The 25,741-nt window shown below is 49.2% G+C and overlaps 1 protein-coding gene across 2 annotated transcripts in view; it reads left to right on the top strand.

The window, feature by feature from the left end:
* Positions 1 to 25,741, top strand: part of ASS1 (argininosuccinate synthase 1) — a 315,060-nt gene that overhangs the window by 41,885 nt on the left and 247,434 nt on the right. For both annotated transcript variants that reach the window (XM_085613969.1, XM_085613970.1), the window contains exons 2-3: positions 1,929 to 1,979; positions 2,354 to 2,462. In XM_085613969.1, the coding sequence (XP_085470095.1) occupies positions 2,355 to 2,462 (108 nt within the window). In that variant the 5' untranslated portion in view covers positions 1,929 to 1,979; position 2,354. The remainder of the gene's footprint in view (positions 1 to 1,928; positions 1,980 to 2,353; positions 2,463 to 25,741) is intronic.

Raw genomic sequence — 25,741 nt, 5'->3', positions numbered from 1 at the left:
TAGGAATGTCACACATATGCAGACTAAACTGTGCAGCTATGCAAAGTGTGCTTTGCTGTGTTAGAGGAAATTAAATAACATCAGCATTGTAAAGATATTCCCTGCCCTCCTACATATCTGCTTTCAGGTAATGGATATTGTACAAAGAACTCTTCCTAGCCGTGCACACAATGTGGAAAATCAGAGAACCTCAACATTTGCTGCTGAAATACAGGGAAGTCTTTGAAGTGTTTGAAAGGTCTGGTGAAACTGTTTTCACTAAATGCTCCTGTCCAGATGGCCGGAGCAGGTCTGGTAAAAAGCGTAATGCGTGGACCTGTCTCCCTTCTGTGGGCGCCTTTGAAAATGGGACCTGGTTGCATGGCAGTCTTTGACAGGACCCATTTCTCAGAAGGCATATCCTAGACCTCTCTAACCGTCAAGCCACATTGTCTCCCAGGTTTATGGTGGTGGAGCCAGCTGAGGTTCTGCTCTTTGAAACTGGGTGACCCTGCAGTAGATGTGTATCCGGTCGAAGGTTTCTGGTGGTGGAACCAGCTGAGGTTCTGCTCTTTGAAACTGGGTGACCCTGCAGTAGATGTGTATCCGGTCGAAGGTTTCTGGTGGTGGAACCAGCTGAGGTTCTGCTCTTTGAAACTGGGTGACCCTGCGGTAGATGTGTATCCGGTCGAAGGTTTCTGGTGGTGGAACCAGCTGAGGTTCTGCTCTTTGAAACTGGGTGACCCTGCAGTAGATGTGTATCCGGTCGAAGGTTTCTGGTGGTGGAACCAGCTGAGGTTCTGCTCTTTGAAACTGGGTGACCCTGCGGTAGATGTGTATCCGGTCGAAGGTTTCTGGTGGTGGAACCAGCTGAGGTTCTGCTCTTTGAAACTGGGTGACCCTGCGGTAGATGTGTATCCGGTCGAAGGTTTCTGGTGGTGGAACCAGCTGAGGTTCTGCTCTTTGAAACTGGGTGACCCTGCGGTAGATGTGTATCCGGTCGAAGGTTTCTGGTGGTGGAACCAGCTGAGGTTCTGCTCTTAGAAACTGGGTGACCCTGCAGTAGATGTGTATCCGGTCGAAGGTTTCTGGTGGTGGAACCAGCTGAGGTTCTGCTCTTTGAAACTGGGTGACCCTGCGGTAGATGTGTATCCGGTCGAAGGTTTCTGGTGGTGGAACTAGCTGAGGTGCTGCTTTGGAAACTTGATGACCTAGTAGATGGGTCGAGGTAGCAGGTTTCTAGTGGTCCAGCCAGCCGATGTTTCACTGTTGGAAACTCATGGGTCCCCTACCTCTAAATGAGGAGGGAGCGTAGCGGGTATGGGAGGGGAGGATTTGACGGAGAACCACCAAAATCTAAATGATGGCTCTAGATTTCAGTCCCAGCTTTCTCGTTTTGTCAAACTGTGATTCTGGACAATAGAATTTCCCAGTCATTTACGTGAGGGTTAAAATGAGCGCAAATTGCATTTACATCGGTTTTAGCCCTAACGGAAAGGAGAATCTGAGCGCAAAATGCACTCACTCCAGGGTTCGCACTGGGGGAATTGCAAGTGGAAAACTGACATCAATACAGTTTGCACGTGCTACTTCCCATCTACGCTCGCAGTGCTGCAAATCGTGTATAGAGTATTTTCGTAACCTTCACAGCGCTATGTCACTGTCATATAAGAATGTAATCCTTCACAGCGCTATGGTACCGTCATTGAGAAATGAATGTTTCACAGCGCTATGCTATTGCCATATAGGAATGTGTGTGTATATATACACTTTGCATTGCTATGGTACTCTCATATGCTATGCTATGCTTCTGACGTATAGGATTGTATATATACACTTTGCATTGCTATGGTACTGTCGTTTAAGAATTAATACGTTTCACAGTGCCACGCTACTGACGCGTGGCAGTAGATACACAAAACCCAGTAAAACCTTTGTTTCCTTCCCAGATACTCGACATTCACCCACCTCTGAAGGCCAGAAGCTTCCAGCTCACCCAAGTAAGTGCCTCTCACGACTTACTGAAACTCTTGACGTCTTTGAAAAACCTCAAACGGAGGCGGTGGTCCCAAAAGCCCTGCCCATCTACTGTGGGGAGAGAATTAGTGGCAGTGGGATGTCACCACAGTTGCGCTAAACACATAGACCAGTTCACACATTTTAACACCACTATGAACTGAAGTGATTCCTGCGCCTGGTGACGCAGTCATGGCATCCCACTGGTTGAAATGCTGCAGTAAAATGTATCACGTGACCTGGTCTGCCTCGGTCCTGCAGCCTTAGGGAGCCCCCTACTGGGATGATGGGGTATTAGGAGAGAGGGATGCTAGATTCCGCTTCCACTCCTCATTGGCTGTCTCCTTGTCCCCCGCAGGATGTCTCAGCACAAGGGCACCGTGATACTGGCCTACAGCGGCGGACTGGACACTTCCTGTATACTGGTCTGGCTGAAGGAGCTGGGATATGACGTCATTGCCTTCTTGGTGAGTGCAGGGGTGGGGGCGAGAAGGGGGTGACCTGCGGGCCACCAGGGTGCAACAGGGCAGGATTTGTGATTCTTGTCTGTGGGAGAAGGGCAATTGTTGGAGAGACCCCCGATCCCATTTCACTAGGGGTGATTGGCCTCTCGGGGAGTCGATTAATGGAGTCCGGGTGCTGGTTACAGCATGGGGAGGGGGTGGTCCCTTCAGGTGTGCCTGATTGATGAAGAAATCCTAGTTCAGTGAGGTACACAGCATAGGAGGTCGATTGTTAGTGGCTATTAAAGACTATTTTCAGACTCGTATTTGGACAAAAAAATAGGCCCGAGCTCCCCCCAAAAAAAGACTGCTCTGAAAATTAAATGTTTTCTTTCAGTGTCAATATCTTGAGGATGGTACTGAGATACCAACTTGCAATCACCTATTATCTGGACTCTGTCACATAAATCAGAAATCGGGTACAAAGGCAGAGGAGGGTGGGTTACGTCTGGAACTCTTGGACTAGAACCTATTCTGACCATATAGGGAAAGATCAGTTCTGACATTGGTTTACTCTTGAACATCCTGGAGGGTAGAATTTTTAATGACCGAGGAAAGAGACTATTTTAGGTTCAGCCGAAGCAGTGCGCATGCGCTGCTTCGAGACCTGCTGTATTCACTCTTTGGACTTTAAGCACGCCTACTCCTTTTCATTGGTTCTTTCCTGTGGCTTTCTAAATGCATTTCTTTTGAGTGGAAAACCGTACCCATTTGTCCCTCCTTTTGGTGTGCCGTTCCCTCTCATGGCCACTGGCCCTGCTACATGTCTCCTTTCACTTCTATCCATTTCAGTCCTTTTCGCTCACAATTTTTTTTTTAGATTGCTGTTGCTAGCGTTCTTGGCAAATGTGCACAGCTGATGTTTGCAGCGTTACTGATTTTCCCCTCCACCCACCATGTGCTGTCCCCTTCATACCACCCCTACACCAGCCTTGTTAGTCTTTTCGTTTTTGTGGTTCTTTTAGTACAATGACTTTTTGGGCTTCTTTTGAAGGGAATGCTTTTTTAAATTATTTGAATTAAAAGTGGTCGGGCAAAGATGGACAGCCATGCTGCGCCCGGACCGAAGACCGTTGCACCACCTTTATGATGCGAAAAAGCGGTGCCAGTGAGAAGATTCTTGCATGACTTAGTGTAACCATTCTCGAGAGCCATGCAATCTTTAAGCGCACGTCACCTCAGTCACTGCCTTATTAGCACTCTTGCTCCGGGCAGGTGCTAGGTCCTACCCACCGCCGATGCTGCAGAGTGTCACTCCGGTGTCCAGGCCGACTGATCTACTTTCATGTAATAATCTCTGTGGGCTCTTACTCGTAATGAGGGCACTTTTGGCTAGATCCACTTTTTTCCCCTCTGAGATGTAGCAAATGAATTATGCAGATTTATAAACTGCAAGTGTGTGTCTCTGTGTGCGTGTCCTTATGTGCTTGAGGTTGTCGCTGTGTGTCGAAGTGTCTGTGCTTGTGTGCGTGCTGATTAGCAACTTCTCCATCTTTAATGAAATGTACGGGGTCGTCGTGCGGTCAGTGTTTTCCATACTGTGGCTTTGCTCCATATCCCCCAGCAGCAGCCACAGTTCATGTATGACAGCGCTCCTTGCTCTACTCAGGAAGCGGGCTTTACTCCACACCTCACATATCCACCTTGGCCCCCACATGACTGAGTGAAAGCCGTGTTCCTTGATTCGGAGATTCCAGAGATATGCAGGCAGTGCTATGGTATGCGGCTTGGCAGTGAAAGATCCCCTTTCCCCTACCATTGCCTTGTCTGTCCGGCTATCCTAGGCTCAGAGCTTAGTTTGAGACGGCTTCTTTCTGGTGCTCAGCACCGGCACTTAATCATCAATACCGGCGCTTGAGCATCAGTTAAGGACACATTCATTTGTCCTTAGAGGAGTCGATACAAGTTGCTAGAAGTATGGAACACACAAATGTGTGGAATAAGGAAATTGACATGAACAAACTAGGTGAAGCTTTTGAGAAAGAACCATCCTTGATTGATGTTAAGGAAGTTAAATTGAGTCCTAAACCTACACAAGCAATGGAAGATAAAGTGATTGAAAAGGAGAAAATGGTCTGCTATCGGTGTGGGGCTCTGGGGCACATTGCTTCCAGTCTTGTGTGTGCTGCAAGAAGTATGACTTGTAGGGTATGTGGTAAGAAAGGTCATCTAGCAAAAGTCTGCAGATCAAAGGGGAGGGTGCAAGATCCTACTGTAAAGGTTATGGAGAAAATACAATATGAGCTTATATCTACTATAAATGACTGTTTTACAGTACAAGAAAAAAGTAGTTTGCAAGGAGTGAAAATAGAGCGCTCTGAACCATTGGGAAAACCTCACTGCACCGTTTCTTTGGGTACTGCACAAGTTAATGTGTTGGCAGATTCAAGAAGTCTCTTTACTTTGACTTCCATTGAAACTTGTGTGAACATTGTCAAGGGGAAGCTTGAGGATTTGTTGCCAGCAGATGTGAAACCAGTGGGGTATGGTGGAAGGAGAATCAATATCATTGGTGTGAGGTGGATAAACGTTCTTTAAGAATAATAGTGAGCATGGGAGAATTTATGTGACTGAGGAAGGATCTAATCTTTTGGGATGGCGTCATCAGCATGATTTGAACATTGTTTTGGACCCTAATGCTAATGAACCTGTGATGGCTATAGAACTTGGGGATGTGAATCTTTTGCTTAAGCACAATGCTGGTACAAAATGGGGTGAATTATTCCAGTCTTTTCCATGTGTATTTACTGATAAATTGGGTAAGCTGGAAGGTTTTACTCACAAGATAAAATTGAAAGAGAATGCTGTTCCAGCGGTCCATAAAGTAATACCTATACCTTTTCTTATGAGGGTGCCTCTTCAACAGGAGCTCAATAAGCTCCTGAAAGAGAAAATTATTGAGCCTATAGAATCGTAGGAGTGGCTTGCTCCCATTGTGATTGCCCCAAAGGCTGATCAGATTCGTCTCTGCATTGATTTGCGTGATTTGAATACGAATATTTGGGTAGATAGTCAACCTTTACCTAATATCACTGAAATGTTGAGCATGATGTGGGAGGGGGGGAGGGGAGGAAGAGTATTCAGCATCCTTGACATGTCTGCAGCCTATCATCAAGTGAACTTGCACCCAGAGTCTAGGCCACTAACTTCTTTTATGCCTCCTCTTGGTGCGTATCATTATTGTCGCATGTCGTTTGGTTTAGCATCGGCTTCTGCGGTTTTTCAAAGAGTTATGTGGAAAATTTTCCAAGGTGTGAAATGTCTTGTGTTTTCAAGACGATGTATTGGTGATGGGGAAAATCCGAGAGTGAACATGATGGTCTGCTGAATGAAGTATTGGAGAGGATGGAAAAATATGGTTTGACTGGAAAGAAAGATGTCAATTGCGTAAAAAAACAAGTGTCTTACCTAGGTCACGAGATCTCTGCAGAAGGCATCAAACCAAAAAAGTATTGTGAAAGCCATTGTGGACGCACCTCGACCGGAGGACAAGGAGCAATTGAAGTCCTTCTTGGGACTTGCTGAATACTCTTCCAAACTCATTTCTAACTTTGCTGATGTAGTTGAACCCATGAGGATCTTACTAAAAAAAAAAGGAGTGGAGTATGGATGGGGAATGAATTGTGATGCTGCATTTGCTTCTATGAAACCATCTCTTGTCACCACACCAACACTAGGGCATTTCGATGTCACTAAAATCTACAGTGACCACTGACGCCAGTAATGTGGGGTTAGGCGTTGTTGTGACACAGAAGGTGCACGGTGAGCAGAAAATGATTGGTTTTGCTTCACGGAGGTTGCATGGGGATGAATTATCCTATTTAGCTATTTAGAAGGAGGCTCTGGCTTGTTGTTGGGGTTTGTGCCCTTTATACTTAAGACTGATCACAAGCCGTTACTACATATAATTAAGTGTGGTAGAGGGCTGGAAGGTAGTGTAACTACTCGCATTTCTAGGTGGTTAACTGTGACTGACCTCAATTTTTGTGTAGAATTCGTCAGGGGAAACACGGTGACTATAGAAGATGAGGTGCTCTTTTTGGCAAATTTATGATCAGTCGTGTAGATGAAGAGTTCGCTTTGACGCAGGACGAGTGGAGCGATGCTATCCTTAATGATTGTGAATACAGGCAGTTCAAGACTCTTGATTAGCAATGGATGGCAAGGGTTAAGTACTCTTGAGTCTTTAAAGCAATACCTTGTGGTAAAAGAGGAGTTGAGCATTCATGAGGATATTATTTTACGGACAAGGAGGTTGAGAGAGTAGTCGGTTATTGTATTGCCTGTGCAATAGTGACAAATGCAAGGTGGTTAGGCAGCCACCGTTAGGATGTATAGAACTTCCTACTCGTCCATGGGAAAGATTGGCTTTTGTTGGACCTGTGGATAATCTGGGTTGAGAAATAGGTTTTTGGCAGTTCTTGTGGATTACCATAGTAAGTGGTTTGTGGTTAAGTCTTTGACCAGCAAGGTCCAAGGGACTCGCCAAACAATTGGGAGTCAAAGCAAATCTGGTGCAACCAGGAAAGCCCAATGGAATTCAGGATGACCCTCAGGAGGACCCACAGGCCAAATGACCAGGAGCTGCGAGGGGACCTTGAGCAAGATCACAAAGTACCAGCCCACGGGGCACTCGTGTGAGGAGGCTGGAGGTCTTTGGTGGGAATACTGCTCAGGGTCCGGACTACAGAGTCCAATGCACAAGCTCTAGAATTGCCAACCAGCATATGCACTTACAAATAGACGCAGTGCACAGGAGTTCGGGTTATACAGTCCCCACTAAGGATATTGGCCTCAAACTTGCTGAGAGGACCGATCAACCGTGGGGACCATCTAAACCCACCTCTTGTGTTGCTGGAGTCTTCAGAGTCTGCAGTAGCTCGGGAACAGCAGACCAGTCAGTTGTATTGAGGTGCCTGTGAATGCAGGGGCGTGACTCCTTCACCCCAAGGGAGATTCTTCAGTTGTCCTTAGTGCACCACAGGTCCTGCACGGAGCCTGTATGGAGCAAGGGCACAGACAAAGCTTTGGACGGAGAGTGAGACAAAGTCTGGCCCAGTCGAAGTCTAGCGAAGTACAGAGTGTCCAGACGGTCGAAGGTCAGTGGTTTCTTCTTGTAGAATCTTGTGCACGTAAATTCTAAAGAGCTACAGCCATTTTGTACCCACGGGAGAGGGTTGGACAGATTTGGGGGACCCTCCTAGGGGAGGTTTAGGACAGAGGGGTGGTTACACCCATGCCCTTTGTCCAGTATCGCACCAGAGCAGGAGCCAACAGCTCCCAGAACTGGTTTGATCTAAACTATGCACAGGGACACCAAATGTGCCCCAGGTGCAGACTTTCAGGCACTCTGCGTGCACCCACCCAGCACTAAATCCCACCTGGGAGGTGGTCACACTTCCCTGTGATAGGATGTCTATTGTGCTGCCTTCCTCTGCTGGAGCTTGGCTCCACAGTAGTAGTGCAGAAATGTCTCTGGTCGGCAGCATCCATTTTGTGCTGACCGGGTCGAGAAGGCTGGCACCGCGTATACCAGTGATCACAAGAAGCTCGCTTCAGACTGGTGGAATCATACCTCCGACACTGGTTACCGGTGTGGAGATATGATTCCAAGGTGTTTGATACCAAACACGATCTGTTTCTATGCAGCCGTTTTCGAGATAGCATTTACTGCATGGTTATAATGCACCTCTACCTATGTGCCCAGCTGAGTCAGACAACCTGGGAGAATGTTCTACGAAGGCTGCAGAGGGGCTCTGCGCATGCAGGGGCACCCTCTCACGTAAAACTCAGCACCATACTTTCAGGATTGATATGGCATGCTATAGGGGTGACTTATAAGTTAAGTGTAGTGACCTATAGAAATAGTGAACCTATATCTAAAGTAAGTGGTGCAAGCACCAGCTTACACAGGTTGCAGTAGCAGACCTGTAGTTCCATTTTGCATGGCCTCTCATGGGTGGAATAATACATGATTCAGCCCATGGGAGGCCTCTGGGGTACCTATGCCCTGGGTACTATATACTAAGAACTGATCAGGGTACCCCAGTATCCAATGTGGAGTGTACCAAAGTACATGCATGACAATTTAAGGGAGAAAGCGGATATACCGGGGTGCTGAGTAGCAGGATCCCAGTTAGACTAGTCAAAACAGTGCAACATCAAGCAAAAAGTGGGGGTAACCATAAGAAGCAGATCCTACTTTCCTACATGATGTATTTAGAATGATGTCTATGTGGGGGTTCTAAGAAACAGCAGTTAATTTGGCAGTTTGCTGGAGGTTATTACATGAAGAGGATGTGCAAGGAATCAAGGATTTATGAAACTACTCTACTGGCTTGCATGGTTACTACAGAGGCTGACGCAAGGGGCTGCGCGACGAAGACCAGCAGCTGGGGATAATATTTATTCTGTTTTTGAATGTTTTTATGTTCTTCCAGAATTAGCTATTTATGCTTTAACCCTACTCAAGAGGCCAGGTGTTATTTCCTTAGCTGTTTTGCAAAGCTTTACATAAGCAATTTGCAGATGGGTTGTCGAGTTGTATAAAAATGCAATCCTTTCGGCAAACTGGACATTGGCCACCCGCCGGACCTATGTTTTTTAGAGTCCCATGGTGCTGGGCTTTGTTTAGATGGGAATTTGTTGCCTTGCTTATTTTTAGGTCTCGGATGGCATTAGCAACTCATGCGCTGCTCTCGCCATGCGAGGGCTGCTTGGAATCAATGCGGGTCCAGAAGTTGCACCTGCAAATTTGATTGTATGCGTCGTTTGTTGTCACATATTATTCAGAACAGACTTTATTGATTGTGCCGAATGTGTTTTTAGCCCCTCCTGGTTACCACCCTGTTCTTTTTAGGCCACGCCCAGCGGGATTGGATCTTTTACTGGCAGCGTGAGACGGTTGGTTTAATATGGAATTGCTGCACTTTTTTAAACTTTTGCGTGTGGAATGCATTCTACGCTATTTTGTTGCCCTAATTTGTTACTATATGCTTTATAAAAAATCTGAACAAAGCGTGAATGTGCACATGCCGTTGAAGAGTTTTGAGGGGATGTCCGTAACATTAGCATCCAGACGGCGGACTCTGCATAAAAGTTAAGCTTTTGTGGAGGAGGGCTCGGAATAAAAGGTAAGCTTTAGTGGATTATGCGTTTCTGATTGGTTTATTTATGTTTTTTTTTTGTGATATCGGTTATGCCATTAAGGTGCTGTCTCTTGCGTGTGGGATGCATTTTGTTTATTCTACGCTTTGTCTTTATTTTATGCTACTTTGTTACTATACGCTTGAGGTGCGGTTGACGTTTCCTTTATCTAAAGAATACGTGAATGTGCACACGCCGCTGCTGTGCACCCCAGTGATGAAGACAGAGTTAAATGCAGACAAATCTGGAAGAGGTGGGCATGCACAGCACAGCCCCACGTCATCTGAAGGAGTCCGTGCCAGGAGGAGGGTGCAAGATGCTGCCAGCACAGCTACGATCGGAGGAACATTAGACGGGCGCATGAAAGACTAGGATGAAATCCATTTGATCCCAAAGCGGAGTCACGCGGGCAGGGGATAAGAAGGTGGGTGCAACTAAAAGTGGAGTAGGAGGAGGCAAGAGCTCTGATGCAAAGAAACAATTAGCTCCGTAGAGCTGATGGACGACAAGGGGTGGTACCGGGTGGACGAGGCTTTACAGAGCAGATTAAGGCTGCTCGGCCCTCACTAAGGATAGTCGCAGGTGCAGGTAGAAGGGATGTTTGGCAAGGATTGTAGGAGAGAGGACATGGGAGAGTAGTACAAGCACTGAGAATGCAATAGGTCTCGCCTTTGATTAAGTTAAAGCCATTTGCTTTGCTAATTGGTATTCTATAGCAAAGCAAATGGCTTTAACTTAATAAAAGGCGAGACCTATTGCATTTTTAATGCTGGTTTGCCCTGTTGGCAAGTCGTACTGTGTGGTTCCTGTAGAGGTAACACAGCAAAACAGCGGCCAGTCTCCTCGCAGCTCGCAAGCGGACTTTGAAGGAAGAGGACGGGAGCAGCTGTGGTGCATATACAACGCTTATCTTTCAAAATGGCGCCCTCTTAAATATACCCCCGGATTATAGCCTAGAGTTTCAAAACTCAACACCCTGCTGTGCATGGGGGTTTTAACTGGACCTTAAAGGGATCTTGAAATGCAAATCAAGCAGTGGAGCTGCACATGCAACATTAAAGTAGGAATAATTTTCAGTTTCACAATGAAACCTGCCAAGTAATTGTCTTCTACGGGGTTTTTCGATTCATCTGATTTAGTTGCCGACTTACATCTTTCACAAATAGTATTTTCGCCGCTCAGCCAACACAGGTTTCGCACAAGTAAAATTACTTAAGGCGTGATTCTGTGGTACATTGTTGTGTGTACAGACCCATTGCTAAAATACTCTGAAGGCACTCGAGTTATGTGAATGTTAGCACGTTGCATTTCTCAGATTACGTACACAGGCGACCTTATCAATTTTTTTTTTTTTTTTTTTTTTTTTTAAGACCAGTTTGAGCTCAATAGTGATTATAACTTGCAAGTATCTTTATACTATAAAATGTCATGAGTGAAGGCAATGCCTTTTCATTTAGCACATGCATACGAACATTTGCTTTTTAATATTGCCATGAAGTGTTTTAGGTCTTTGTTTATCCCGTCTGCTGACATAAAACTGCAGCATCAGGGCGCCGCACTGCTCTGCACAAGAAGTGTGCACATGGCTGGAACAAACACGCGTGTGCCTGAACACTCCCGCGCACTTATTGCAATGCAGCCGCCAAAGTCTGCTCTGAAACCCACCAGCTGGCTTCCATTACACCTAATAGTACAAGGAAATGTTCCACTTGCTTCCTCCAGGGTTCTTTTTATCTTATTCTTCGTGCCTGTATGCACTATTCTTTACTTGTTCTATATTTTGTTTTACATTTTTAGAGTATAACCCTGATGGCAGCGTATGTTGGGTGGTCAGAACGTCATGTCCTCTGACCTCACTATGGCGGGTGCAAACCCCAGCCCTCTGCCTCCAGAGATGCCCCGGTTACTTACCGGTAATCTCCATTACTACGAGTTTAGTCTTCCTCGCCTCATGATTAACAAAGTGAGCTTCAGCTCCACACCAGAACCCTCCAAAGCAAATGTTGGCCTCCCATACCGTCCCAACATGGCCTACCCATATCCTCCTTGACCTCTATAAGAGGAGGGTCAGCCGAACCCTCCGCCTAAGAACTACCAAGCATACACATGAAGCCGATCGAAACACAGGGAGGGAGGGATGGGAACTTATGTGGCGAGGAAGACTATACTAGGAGTAATGAAGATTACCGGCAAGTAACGGGGGCATTACCTCCTCGTAAGTCTTCCTCGCCACATGATTAACGAAGTGATCACATAACCAAGTCAAGCGGCTTCATGGAAACTCACAAGAAACCAGCCGAAAAGAAGGGGATGCCAAAGAAGCATGGCAAACTCTCAAAAAAAGAAAGCACAGATGAGTGGAAGAAACACAAGAGACTGGCAACCAAGAGCAGTAAAAACCAGCCCGGGACAGCGAGACACTGGGAGGGTTGAAAACCCAGACACCCAGGACCCGGAGGCCAGCCAGAAAGCAGGCACGAACCAACGACAGAAGGCGGACAGAGATGGCACGGGACTAGACCGTAGGGAGCCAAAAGCAACAACAAATAGGCCCCAGGACTGAAAGCAGCAAGCTGGTCCAAACACACCAAGACTGCCCAACGGACAGACAAAAGCGAGAGGGAAGCAAAAACCCAGACTCCGGAACCGAAGACACAGAGGGCACCCCCACCACAGTGACACAATAAGAAGCTGCCGCAGTCCGACCGAAACACCACACAGTGGACCACCAACCGCGGGAGATCCGAAACCACCCCAAATCCAATGACCGGAGGGAAAGAAGGAAACCAAACCCACCAGGTCAGGCAGCAACCACGGACCAAAGCGGAGGAACCGGAGGCAATCAAAACAGACTGGATGGAGCCGCAAGAATGGATCGAGAGTGCATAAAGGAACCCAGCACCCCAAGCGAAAAACAAATGAAGGCCACCAGCATGTAGAGAAACAGACTGGTCACAGACCCCAGCCGCACAAAGGACCCCCCCCCCCTCCCCACCCCCACCCTCTGGAAAGGAAAGCGACACCAAATAGGGAACCCGGGCAGGCACAAGGCAAAACAGCCCCAGGATGCCTCAGGAAATGACACTGAAGCAACCCCACCACCAAGGGAACCCCACTGGCCAACAGCGGAAAGCCCACAAGGCCGCCCAAAGAGCAGAAGGGGCCAGGCCAAGCCACCAGAAAGGAATGTGAACGCCCACCAAGGGCCACCATGCACAAGCAGGCATATAGAACCCAGCAGCAATGGAAATGCAGCACAAATGAGGGGCCAAGCAAACCGTCCTTGTCATGTACCACACGAGCCACCGAAGTGAGCACCCAGGTGGCCATCCAGCCCAAGCAGGAAGACAGCGTCAGCACAAGTCGTGCAGAGCGGGATTTCCGCCTCACTACGCTGCCATTCTTCCTAAGAAGCCCAAAATCCGAGCTTTGAAGGTACTAAACCTTCTAATAGGAGATCATTGAAAAATAACACGAACTCCTCACCCTTAAAGTGGACAATATCCTCCTTTAAGACAACACCCCCTGGTCCTGATGAAAGCTCACCTGACCCTCCTGGGCACGTAAAGAGCTGAAACATGTCGACCCACTCATTGGACTGACTGTACAGCGGACACATTACCTGTCCAAGCTGCACAATCTCCTCTATTTTTATTCTTTTTCCACGCACCAGACAACAATAAAGTCTAAAGTCCAGGTAGCATGAGAAAACATCCCCATTTTTAACTTTCACTGTATCACGACACATGAGCACCTTGTCCTTTTTTTGATTTCTGATCGCTACTGTACTATCCAGTGGTTTTCCTCCAGGCGGAGGCAGCACAACACTAAACCCGATGATGATGCAATCACGTTACAAAGGCGGAGAACCAAGATATACCGCCACATAATCCACCTAAAAACGTGAATGAGGGTTTTTTAAGGAACGGTCGAATAACCACCAAACCCTGGATAACAGGTTCAAGTGATCCACTCTCTTTTTTGATATATAACTACCAATTGGAAGGTGACTGGATCACGTATCCTTCTTATTCCCTACCAACTGATTAGCCATCCAGCCAGCCAACCAGGCCCAACCCAGCCGAACAACGGAGAGCCGTGAGGAACAGGAGCGTACAGGGAGGGAAGGTTTGAGAAGTTGGCCTGGCATATGCTGGTCACTAGTTATAGTGGCCACCTTGCACCAGTCCAATTCGACTCTTATGGTAGATAGGTTTAAGACAACCTTTTAAAGAAAGCTATCCTAGTGGTAGCTGTGGAGAGCAGCCTTCAGGCTAAGTCTCTGAGGAATGTAAAGCAGCATGTTTTACCTTATAATCTCTTGAATTACCAAATGAAAAGGACACCACACAGGTATATATATCAAATATATATGTATTTATTTCTAGATACACTCTACTAATCTCTTTATGAGATTAGAACCCAGCTACACATTCAAATGTCAACAGTTCTCAATAAATTAAGCACAAATATGGCTGTAGCCCTAGGGGCGTACCAGACCATATACTAAAAAAATGGTTTAACAAACTCGACTTGCAAAATGACAAAGCCTAGGGTCTTAGGAATCGCTGGGGCTTCACTACTGCAGTGTTAGCAGGTAAGTAACAAGCCCACGGGAGACGCATGCAGTGTCTAAACACAGCCGCGGGTTTCCTATAGGTTACAATGGAGCAAGTCGCGGTTTGTATTTTAAAGTTTTAGGGCACTTCGAGGAAGTCAACAAGCAAGCCACTTACAGGGTAAGTATTTCGAGGGCCAACACACACTTGGGCACCGGAGTGCACGAGTTACCTCACCCAGGGAAGCCGGGTGCATAGGTGTCTTTTGGTGTCGGGTCGCGATGCTGTTTTCAATGGAGACCAACAAAGCCTTGCTGCTTGAGACGACTGAAGAGGTGTCCGCTGGAATCCGAAGATGGATTGAAGATGAAGAGGACCTGAAAATTGAGGGGGACAGTGTTCAAAGTCACTTGCCAGTGACCGGTGGCCAGCAGGATGGATGACCACTGATGTCGCGTCATTTCAGGTCGTCGATGGTGATTTGTCTCTTCGCTCACGAGGTCCAGGAGGGATCGACGATGACCAGCAGCTGGATTCGAAGTGTCCCATGACGTGTGCAGCTGATGACAGTGTCGGCAACCGGATTGGAGCCAACAAGCCTTGGCAACTGCAAGTCTTGTTTGGACTGAAGATTGAAGATGATGCAGACCAGCAAAGTCTGATGGACTTACCCAGCAAGGTTAAGTGAGGGCAGGCCCGGAGCAACCAGGAGAGCCCTTGAAGTCGATGAGAGTCTTCGGGTGAGTCACTAGCCAACGGGCAAGTAACCGCAAAGACGCCTTTGCAGGAAAAGTTCCACAGGAGCCCACGGTCACTCGGGACTGGGTAGGCCGCTGATTTTCGGTACCAGACCTGCTAGGGACTTGGACTACAGATGGTCCAAAGCACAAGTTCGTAGAACGTTGTTTAAGGTTTGCACTCCAAATCAGTGCACGGTTCCCTGGTATTGCTGTTCCTCGTCACTCGTGGGGTCCAGATGCCACAGCTTCACTGGGGAATCAAAATGGCCGTCGAGAGGTCTGGAAATCTGCTTCAGGGGATGCAGGGACTTCGGACTCCGGCGGGAGCTGTGAAGTTTGCAACCGTTGAGTAAAGTTACTGGTGCCTGCCAAGCAGGGGAGTCACTCCTTGACTCCAAGGGAGATTCTTCAGTCTTCCAGAGATAGTGGAACGTCGAAGGGCCAGGATTCTTCTTTGTAGAGCGTCGTCCAGGGTAATCTGAATTGCATTGGCAAGGCTTGGTATCTTATAGTGAAGATAGGGGAGGGAATAGCTCTATGACCACTCCTCTAGGAGGGTCAGGATAGTGGATGGTTACACCCACTTCCCTTTGTCCAGTTTCGCGCCAGAGCAGGGACAGGTAGCCCCTGAACCGGTTTGAGCTGGCATATGCACAGAGGAGCCTACTGCTCCCCCAGTGCAGGACTTCAAAGGCACTCTTAAGAGTGCACCCACCCAGCTCCAATACACTAAATCCTGTCTGGGAGGTGGTGACACCTCCCTGTGACAGGATACCTTTTGTTGGGCTTCCTCCACTGCGAGTTTCGGTCAGCAGCAGGAGGGCAGCCCAGTGTCTGTGCTGGTGGCATCCCTTTTGTGATGCCAGGACTCTGGAAGATTTCTACCGTTTAGTACAGTGGGTACATGTCATCCCCTCTAGAAGGGTGGTATCATACTCCCACACCAGTTACTGGTGTGGGGGTATGATTCCACGTTGTTTGACACCAAACACGACCTGTTTTGATGCAGTCATTCCAAAGTTAGCATTTACCGCGAGGTTATAATGCACTTAAGAGTATATGGTTTAACCGCATCCACAAACAGCAGCAGAGAATAGACTCTGCCAGCTGCAGAGGGGTCCTGCTCATGCAGAAGCACCCCCTCACAGAGTAAACCAAGCACCCTGCCCTCAGGATTGTTAGGGCCTGCAAGAGGGGTGAGGTTTATATGTGTGTGTATGGTGAGATATAGGAACCTATACCTCAGTGAGGAGTGCTAACACTACCTCACACAGGCTGCAGTAGCAGGCCTGTGGTGTCAGATTGTGAATGCTTCCCAGGGGTGGCATAATACATGCTGCAGCCCCTGGTAGGCCTGTGAAGTACCAATGCCCTAGGTACCTAAGGTACCATATACTAGGGGCTCATAAGGTACCACAGTATCCAATCACTAGTGCATCTAATATGCACACCAAGTTGTTTAGAGAGATCAGTGAGACTGGGTCCCTGATTAACAGGGACCCAGCCAGACACCAGTGTATACATCAGGAAAAAAGTGGGGGCAACATAAGTGCAGATCCTACTCTCCTACAGAAGGCCACAGGCAGAAATGCACTAAAGGACAGAAGTGCCGGTTGAAACGAGACCGAGCAACGCCAACGCCTCCAGGGAGAAAACCCAAGCCAGCAGGCACCAGCACCCCAGAACCAGTGACAAAGAAGAAGAGTATGCAAAATCCGCACAGGAAGCGCAGGGCCCGCCACGGGTAAGGAGAACCAGGAAACCCAGTACCCCCGTACAAATAAAAGCACAGTTTGAACACCTGTAACTGTGGGACATAATGAAAGCAGAGGCAGGATTCAAACCCCTGTCCTAAGCGAACCTTTGCCCCCAGAAGCACAATACATACCATGGAGCTAAACCACCTTGCTCCAACACCCACAGCAGCAGAAACTAAGGGAGAAGCACCCTGGCGAGAACCACCAATGGGGGAAAATGCACCGTCCAGGCCAAATAAGCCCAGAACCTGTGTGAGCAAAAGTACCAGAGGAAAGCGCAAAGCTGGGAGTCCGGACGAGAAGGTAGACCAAGCCACCACCGGAACCAAAGTGACCCAGCCAAGGACGGCACAACCGTGCCAAAGGGGCAAACCCAGCAACCCCCAGTGGAGAAGTGTGTCTCAATGATTAGAGTGGCAGACCCTGATGCAGAGGTCTAGCCCGGGACCAGGGTTCAATTCCCCGCCTCGGCGGGTCTTGGGCTCAAGTTCAACGGACCTGATAATTCTCGCCTCGGTGCCTATTCCAATCATGGAGTCCCACTCTGCAACTCTGGGCAATAGCTTGCTTAATCTCCACAATGCCCCCACAACGCTAAGGATGCCTGGCCTCCCCCTTGGGGGTGCCCAGGAGTGGACGCCTCACAGGGAAAGCCAGGATGGGTTCCACAGCAGTATTCGTACAAGTGCCTTGAGACCCTTGCGGGTGAGTAGTGCGCTATACAAGTATCAATTTACATTTATCAATTTACATTTAACCCCGGTGAACGAGGCAGCGGAAAAACCGCCCAGAATAGTAACTAGAATCCCCCGCAGGGCAGGGGCAAACCCCAGACAAGCCAAGGAAAGGCCAACGGAAGCCAGACGAGAAACCCGCTGTCAGGTGAACCAACCGACCCAGAACAGACCAGGAACCCGAGCACGCCCCACAGGATGGCAAAGGCCACCACCACCCGGGAAGGAGATACCAGAATAGGAAGACCACTGGCCACACCCGTAGAGAGGGCGGGAAGGGAGCCAGCGCGGCAAGAGAAGGGACACCTATGGGAATGGGCAACGCCAGGAATCCCAAAACCAGGGCCGGAACCAAGGAGGGCCTAGAGGCACAGATACCAACCGGAAGGGAAGAACCCCCAACAGACCGGGCAAGCGCTGCCAGTCAAGACACAAAACCACCCGTCACACTCCCCGTGGAAGGCCCCTACCAAGGCAGACCACCTCAACACGAGCAGCCGGGGGCCACACGACACCAGCTAAAGGGGGACCGACACAAGGAGGAAGGCAACCAAAAAACAGAATAACCAGAAACAGGATGGAGAAAACACCAATACCCCACCGGTGAACCGGATGAACTGGACCCGTCGGAGAAGGACCAGAGAGACCACTCCAAGAGCTACAGCACTTCGGACGGGAGCCCAACAACCGGCGACAACTGGTGCGGCCCGGCAGTGGATAGGACCCGTGGAACCGAGATAGAGGCCACCCAGGATGGGAGGAGAGGTAACAGACGGCCCCCAACCCCCAGGAAGTGAGGAGAAGCACTGCCAGGAAGGGGACGCAAGAGCCGCCTGTCGAGCCAGGAAGCAGGAGCTGGTGCCGTGGCCCCGGACAAAAAAGGGCAAGCACTCCAGGAGCAGAAGCAAAAGCCCACATGGTGACCACCGAAGCTGTCTAGAGAAGGCCGGACAGGTGCCAACCGCAGCCCACCCCCATCAGACATGCAGCAGCCCACAGCCCCCGGAATCCCTAGGAGGACACCCAACCAGGCCAGACCCTGCATAACAAATGAGAGCAAGACGGGATGGACCGCAGGCCCAAAGCCCGGAAGGGAAGAAAGAGTCTGGGACAACCCAGGAAACAAAACCAAGCCATGGCCCCGCTACACACCCCTAAATGCCAGAAACACCAGGACAGGAACACAACCCATAGGGCCAATGGCCGATGTATGCGCTCCCACCAGTACGTATATGAATGGCAAAACTTATAGCACCCCTATGAAGTGCGAAATACCATCATACGGAACCAGTCATGGCAACCTTAGAACAAAGAAATGTTGAGAACACCTGGAAGGGTCCAAAGCAGTGTTCCAGCAGAGCACGGAACAGTGTACCCACAGCTCCTAGGTGCCGCTCCAAAAAAAATCAGTAAACTGCACTGCAAAAACAGACCATGACCTGCAGGAAATAAAACCAAGAAGTTGATCAACAAAAGTAGCACGTAGAGGGCCCACTTACAAAAAGTACAAATCCGTAATTAGCTTCTTCCATACTAGGCTGTGAAGCAGGTCGTGGACACTAGTTCAATAAGGGGGAAACCAATGACCAAGTAGCACCTTGCCAGGAAAATGTCACCACTATTAACCAATGAAAGCTGCTAGGCAAACGGACACACCGCTGCAACTGGCGCCTGAAACCCATTCAGGATGATTAAAAGACCTATATCGACAAAGATATAGCACTTCCCCCAGAGCACGTTGTTCCCGTTGTACAGCACCGGTTCATCACGATCCAAAAAACCACTAAATGGGAGAGCCTGAACGTGACCGCAGCAGAAGAGCTGAGCTGACTCGCGAGCTACCGGCAGCACTTGCACACTACCCCAGCCAGCTGTAAACCAGGATTTCAGTCTTGCTGCGTGAGCAGAATGTAGGACAAATGCGCATGTGCAAGATACGTCAAACAAACACAATGAAAGTTATGAATTTTACGGTGACAGTACTACAACTCACAATGTACTGAAAGACGCCGCAGGAATAAGTACATATCGCAAGCCGTCAGCCTGAGGAACGGGTGAGGTGTGCGGCTTCAAACGGGACAGGGTTTGATTGAGGCCACGGCAGCAGCCCGGCCCCGCCCCTTGGAAGCTGGACCAGAAGCTCGGCCGCCAGCGGCACCCCGCCCCGTAGTAAGACCTGTGAGAATTCCTGCCGGAGAGGGCAGAGGACCCTCGAAGAGGCTGGAGGAACAAGCCTGCGCCAGGCCAGAGAATTGCCATTGTCCTGGCAACCAGCAGGTAAGCCTTTTGAGCCCCGAGTAGGCCGGAAGTAAAAGCCGAAGTCAGCGGACCTCCGCAGCAGCCCGTGCTGAACGCCAGCCTTCGCGGGACACCGTGTCAGCCACAGTGAGGCGCACTCTCATCTGAAAAAAACAGGGGAGTGGCCGGAGAGCGTAGCACGGTCCGCTGGGCCAGCCTGCTCAATACCTATGACCTTAGCTCGCAACATCTAATATACAAACAATTGGTATAGAGGGATAAATCTCTTTTATTTTTGCACAAGAGTTTATAAATTACCTTGGCAAAACACTATTTCTTATAGCAAATTCAATAATTATTTATCAGGTGCAAATATCCATCGGTGAGCATCAAAATGAATTATACACAACTAGACAAATTCATCACAAATATTCAAAAATAAATTGCAAGACCACCCATATATACATAGTTATATATACAACAAATACATCATATATATATATATATATATATATATATAGTCTCCCCTAACTACTTCTTACATATGTACACTTCTCCATCTCAGTGATACATTCAGAGGTATCATCCCTCTATCTTAATTTATTATGCCAAATAACTAATGTTTTATTTGAAACAATAGGCGGACTCCTCCTTCGTCTGTATGTCAACCGGCACCATGCTTGACGGGATGCTCCCCTCCCCCTCCTCCTCCCCCCCCCCCCCCCGTGTAGACACTGGAGACAGGGGGAAGCTGCCCCGCACGCGTAAGCACCAAGTGTGCAGAAAAACCAAGCCCAGAAACCAGAGCAACCTAATGTGCACCCATTGTCTGCACGGACGGGGGGGGTCAAAAGGGGCTGCTAGGCAGAGCCCCAGACCACCCCGGTCGCCCCCCCTGTAAAGCCTTGCCTATCCGGCCCTGACAGGATACTGGGGGAAGGAAGGGGGGGGGGGGGGTGGTAAGGGTCCTATATCCCACAGGCCCGCTAGAGCAGGACCACCAACCAAGGAACCACTTACCTGAAACGCGCTCTGGAGAATCTGCAGCGCAGAACTAAAAAAACAGGCCGAGGGTTGGGCCTTTTATAAAGGTCAAGGGTGATATGGGCTGGCCATGTTGGGAAGGGATGGGAGGCATGGGAGGCTAACTTTTGCTCTGGAGGGTTCTGGTGTGGAGCTGAAGCTCACTTAGTTAATTATGTGGTGAGGAAGACTTCCGAGGAGGCAATGCGTGCCTATCATCCTCTCTGCTGGTGAGCTGTTGGCTGTTACCTGTCCACCAGCATAAAGTATTTCAAGCCCACTGAACCGCATATGGATTTCTAGCCGGCGTGAGCTGTTCAGCTTTCTCTGGACTTCGACCTCCTGATCGTCACAAAGTGAAAATAAATATTTAACCAATCTCCTAAATATAATTCAGTATTGTTGCTGGTCAGCTAAGTAGTTGTCGGGTCATAAATTCTCTGACCCATGAGGTGCTTTGCCTGTTAGTGTTGCTGGTGGAGCAGAGGGGGCATCAAAAGAGGAGACATGAAGGGGGCGCTGATCCTGATGGTGACTTGCCGATCACATGATCACTCATCGGCTGCTATGAATCATTTCGGCGTCCAGCCTGCGCTCCAGCTTCAACATTCTTGGTCTCCTTTCCCCTAGCTTCTTTGTGTCTCCTCGTCCATCTGCTTTAATTCATCTCGTCTTTCTCCCACCCTCTTTCTTTTTATGCTTCCTACTCTCTTCTATTCTTTCTCTTCTTACACTCTGTCTCTTTTTTCGCTGGCCTACCTCTCGTCTGCTCGCCTCCCGCATTTTTTCTATCTCTTGCTCCCCCATCTCTTTCCATCCTCGTTCTGTGTCTTATTTTCCTTTGCTCGCTCTCTCTAATTCCTATCCCTCAAACCCACGCTCTCCTCCTCTTCTTAGGGTGTCTTCTGCGTACACAGATGGCCTGCTCTCCCGTCCTTCCCCCCTTTCTCACACACTCCGTCTGGTCCTCTGCATGCAAATAGCCAGGTTTATGTTGGAGCTATATATATTTTTTTTGCCCAGTCTTTCATCATCCTAATCTTGTGAAAAGGGTTCATTTGGGTAGAAAACAATTCTTATTATGAAAGAGAACCTCTAACAATGATATGTTTTAAATTCCGAATTTGCTCTTTACCAGAATGAGGACTCTTAAACTATATCGGCCACCAGTATCCATGACATGTGACGCCTACAGTACACCTTGCAGTCCTGTCTGTAACATTTCCTGTACGCTGATTTGCACACATATGATTGTCTCTGTGCAATGTGTGTGTGGTGTAAAGTGCTCTGACACCTCACACTGGTATGAGTGGCGCTATAAAACTCCATGAATCTGAGCGACAGTGGTTATGGAGATTTGGGGGGCGCTGTTCAAGGGGTGCTAGTGAGGGAATCCGTGGCAGAGGTGGTCATTGGGCGTGGGGTGCCAACAGACCTTGTCGCACAGGGCGCCACCAGCGCTAAAGCTGGACCTGCACACAACACAATTCCACAGCTAACCATTCAACCCACATGATTCCACGCAACCTACATCCACTCCAAACCAACGCATGGGGAGAGACACTGTCACTTACAACGCCTCAAACGTGAGATCGATGACCTCGCAGATGCTGGTTACAATCTGGCCAGGACCCAAACTCGGGGCATATTCCAGGCATCGCACAAAAGGTCTCATAGAATGTGTACGGGGACACAAAGAAGCAGGAAAAGCTGTGGAAGTACATGTCGAGCTACTGACCATTTGTTCTGTGGCGAGCAGGAAAAAGCCCGGCGTTTGCACATTCTGGCCTGGATTCTAAACGGGGCTGATCTGAAAGCGGTCACAAAAGGGCCCACAGAGGGAACACACGAGAACACCATGGAAACGCAAAAGATGTCCAGCAACGAACTTGGAATCGACGTGGTGGGCGCTGTTTACCAAACCCTGTCCCACATTCCGCGTAACACGTAGCTGATGGCACACGTCCACCCGTGGGTATCTTGGCACGGAGTAACGTTTATTGTTACCCACTTCTGTGGCAGTGCAATCTAGTCAATGGGGGGGGAGGGGGTTGCCTCATTTCTAAAGTACTAGTACTGTTGTGGGTGTGGGGGCGAGATCCTGCTCTCTGGTGACATCCACACTCTGCAATATCGTCCCACCTTTATTCAAAATACCGAGTATCAGAGGCCCTTTCAAGCTTCTGGATGACACCGCTCTCCCCTAAACCTGCCTCCCTGACTGCTGCGTATCTCCACCCAGACTGTGCCACCCTGGGCTGCCCCCTGGCAAGAAGCAAGCATGTAGACCCCTTCACATGACCTCACATTTCAAATGTCCAGCTGATCCCAGCCTACCCGTGCCCAACAGCAGGGCCTCTTGATGGCTGCATTGTCTGTCGGAATCAAAAATAGTGCCAGTGCCTCTAGGTCGGGCTTCAGTGTGCTACACCCTGCACTCACATGGGCATTCAACCCACACTACACCCATTGAGGGACACCCACCCACCACACACACACTGGCACACTGCTCACACACACACATACTGGCACACTGCTCACACACACACATACTGGCACACTGTTCACCACACACACACAGGCACCACTCGCTACACTAAGACCGTCATCCCCCTGTGCTGTCTTCTCATCCTGCGCTCAGTCACAGCCCTCCCCCATGCACAGACATTTACAGCCCTCTCCCTGCACACAGTCGCACTCCTCACCCTGCCCTCTCAGTCACACCCCTCATTCCCCACTCGCAGCCCTCATCCTGCTCTCACCCTTATCTTTTGTTTATTTATTTAGTAGTTGCGCATGAATCATCCCTGAAGGATATCTCGGCGCAGCGGGATCACAATCCAGGGCAAGGAGCCAAGAGCTTAAAATAATTCCGTTTTTAATAGTTTTCTAAAATTATAATGAACGGTGCATTCTCGTAGGTGTAGGGGAAGTTTGTTCCAAAGATGGGGAGCTAAGAAAGAGAAAGCACGGCCCCCTGAGCGTGGTTTCTTAATGCGTGGTCCCATGAGAAGAGACTTATTGGCAGATCTCAAAAGATCTTGTAGGACGATGGGGGATACGTGTTTCCTTCAAGGAACCAGGTCCCTTACCATTAGGTGCTTTGTGCACTAGGCAACAGATCTTGAAGGTAATCCGCTACCGCACTGGCAGCCAGTGTAGTGCATGTAATGGAGGGACGGAGGCAGATCTCGCTGGAAGGTTGTGAATTAGACGAGCCGCTGTATTTTGAACTACCTGGAGCTTGTCCAGGAGGGATTCGTTGACCGCAGCCCGAAGAGCATTTCCACAGTCCAGGCGACTGATCACCAGAGCCTGGACTAGGGTCTTGCATACTGCCACTCGGACCATTGACGAGACTCTTCGTCATAGCCTCGTAACATGGAAACAGGAGCCTGTAGTAGCCGTCACTTGGTCTTTAATGGTTCGCTTTGATCAAGTTTTATGCCCAGATTCTTCACAGAAGAGTTTGGAGTGGGTGGTGGGCCTAATTCTGGCAGACACTACTCAGGAGACCATAATAGTTGAGCAGCCCCGAAAAGCAGAATTTCAGTTTTGCCGCCTTTTGTTTGGAGAGTTCGCAGCCATCCACACTGTAAAAGCTTTCATGCCATCAGTGAAATGCTCTCGCGTCTAGGACCGGTCTTTATCAAAGGCTAACAGAAGTTTGGTATCGTCCGCGTATGAGATGGGCGTAAAGACATACGCTCTTATGATGTTTGCAAGAGGTGTGACATGTATGTTGAACAGAGTGGGGCTCAGAGGAGCCCTGGGGCACTCCTTTGTTTATCCTGGTACGGGACCGAAAGGGTCCTAGATGAATAGTCTGAGTTCGGTCAGACAGATGGTTTCAAAACCATTGCATCACCAGGCCCTGGATACCCATCGCCTCCAGTCTCCGTATCAATATAGGATGTGATATGGTATCGAAGGCCGCAGACAAGTCTAGCAGCACAAACATAGCTGGAAGATTCTTGTCTTGACAATTTCTGATCAGCTCCGTGACGGCCACGAGTGCAGTCTCGGTGCTGTGCATAGGTCTGAAGCCCGACTGAGATGAATCCAGGATCGTATTAGACTCAAGGCGGTCCATCGGTTTATTTCTCTAGCCCAGGGAAGGAGTGATATAGGACGATAGCTGGAAACGTCGGCACTCAGTTACAGCCCTCACCCTGCACTCACTCAGTCCTCCCATCCTGCTCTCAGTCACAGACCTCATCATGCTCTGTCACTTACCTCACCCTGTGCTCATACATTCACAGCCCTCTCCCTGCATTCACACAGCCCCCTCCCTACTCTCACAGCCCTCTCTCATAGCCCTCTCACAGCCCTCTCTCACTGCCCCCTCCCTGCGCTCTCTGCCCCCCTCCCTGCGCTCTCTGCCCCCCTCCCTGCGCTCTCTGCCCCCCTCCCTGCGCTCTCTGCCCCCTCCCTGCACTCTCTGCCCCCCTCCCTGCGCTCTCTGCCCCCCTCCCTGCGCTCTCTGCCCCCCTCCCTGCGCTCTCTGCCCCGTCCCTGCGCTCTCTGCCCCATCCCCGCGCTCTCTGCCCCAGCCCTCATCCTATACCCAGTCACACTCCTCACCCTGTACTTAGTCACAGCCCTCATCCTCCACTCACAGCCACCACCCTGCACTCACACTGCCACTCTTAATGTAGCTGTCAGATACAGGAATGTAGAAGTCCAAGCACTGTTGAGAAGCGCTTCTTTCTACATCAACACCCGCCCTCCACAATCAGAGGATGTTGTGTCTACATGTCAACATTTGTCATGGCAAACCTCGATCATGATTATGGTTGGGCTCTTTTCCAATCTCCTCTGAGTTAAAAGTGGTGATCAGTTTTGCAGTGGCACACATGTCCTTAGTGTGTTCGAGGACATAACACGTGCTACTTTGAGCACTGCATTGAGATGCCATGTCCCTGTTAAGTGAACTGCAGTGTTTGGAGAACTCGCTCTCACAGTACTCAGAACTTGCTCACCTGCAGGGCAGCCTGTGTCCATGTTCAGAGAACTCACTGCACAGATAACTCATCCACTTGCAGG

The sequence above is a fragment of the Triturus cristatus genome, chromosome 1_2 (assembly GCF_964204655.1).
Source record: "Triturus cristatus chromosome 1_2, aTriCri1.1, whole genome shotgun sequence".
Lineage (NCBI taxonomy): Eukaryota > Metazoa > Chordata > Amphibia > Caudata > Salamandridae > Triturus > Triturus cristatus.
The sequence above is the reverse complement of the archived record's forward strand: the minus strand, read 5'-3'. Positions and strand labels throughout refer to the sequence as shown.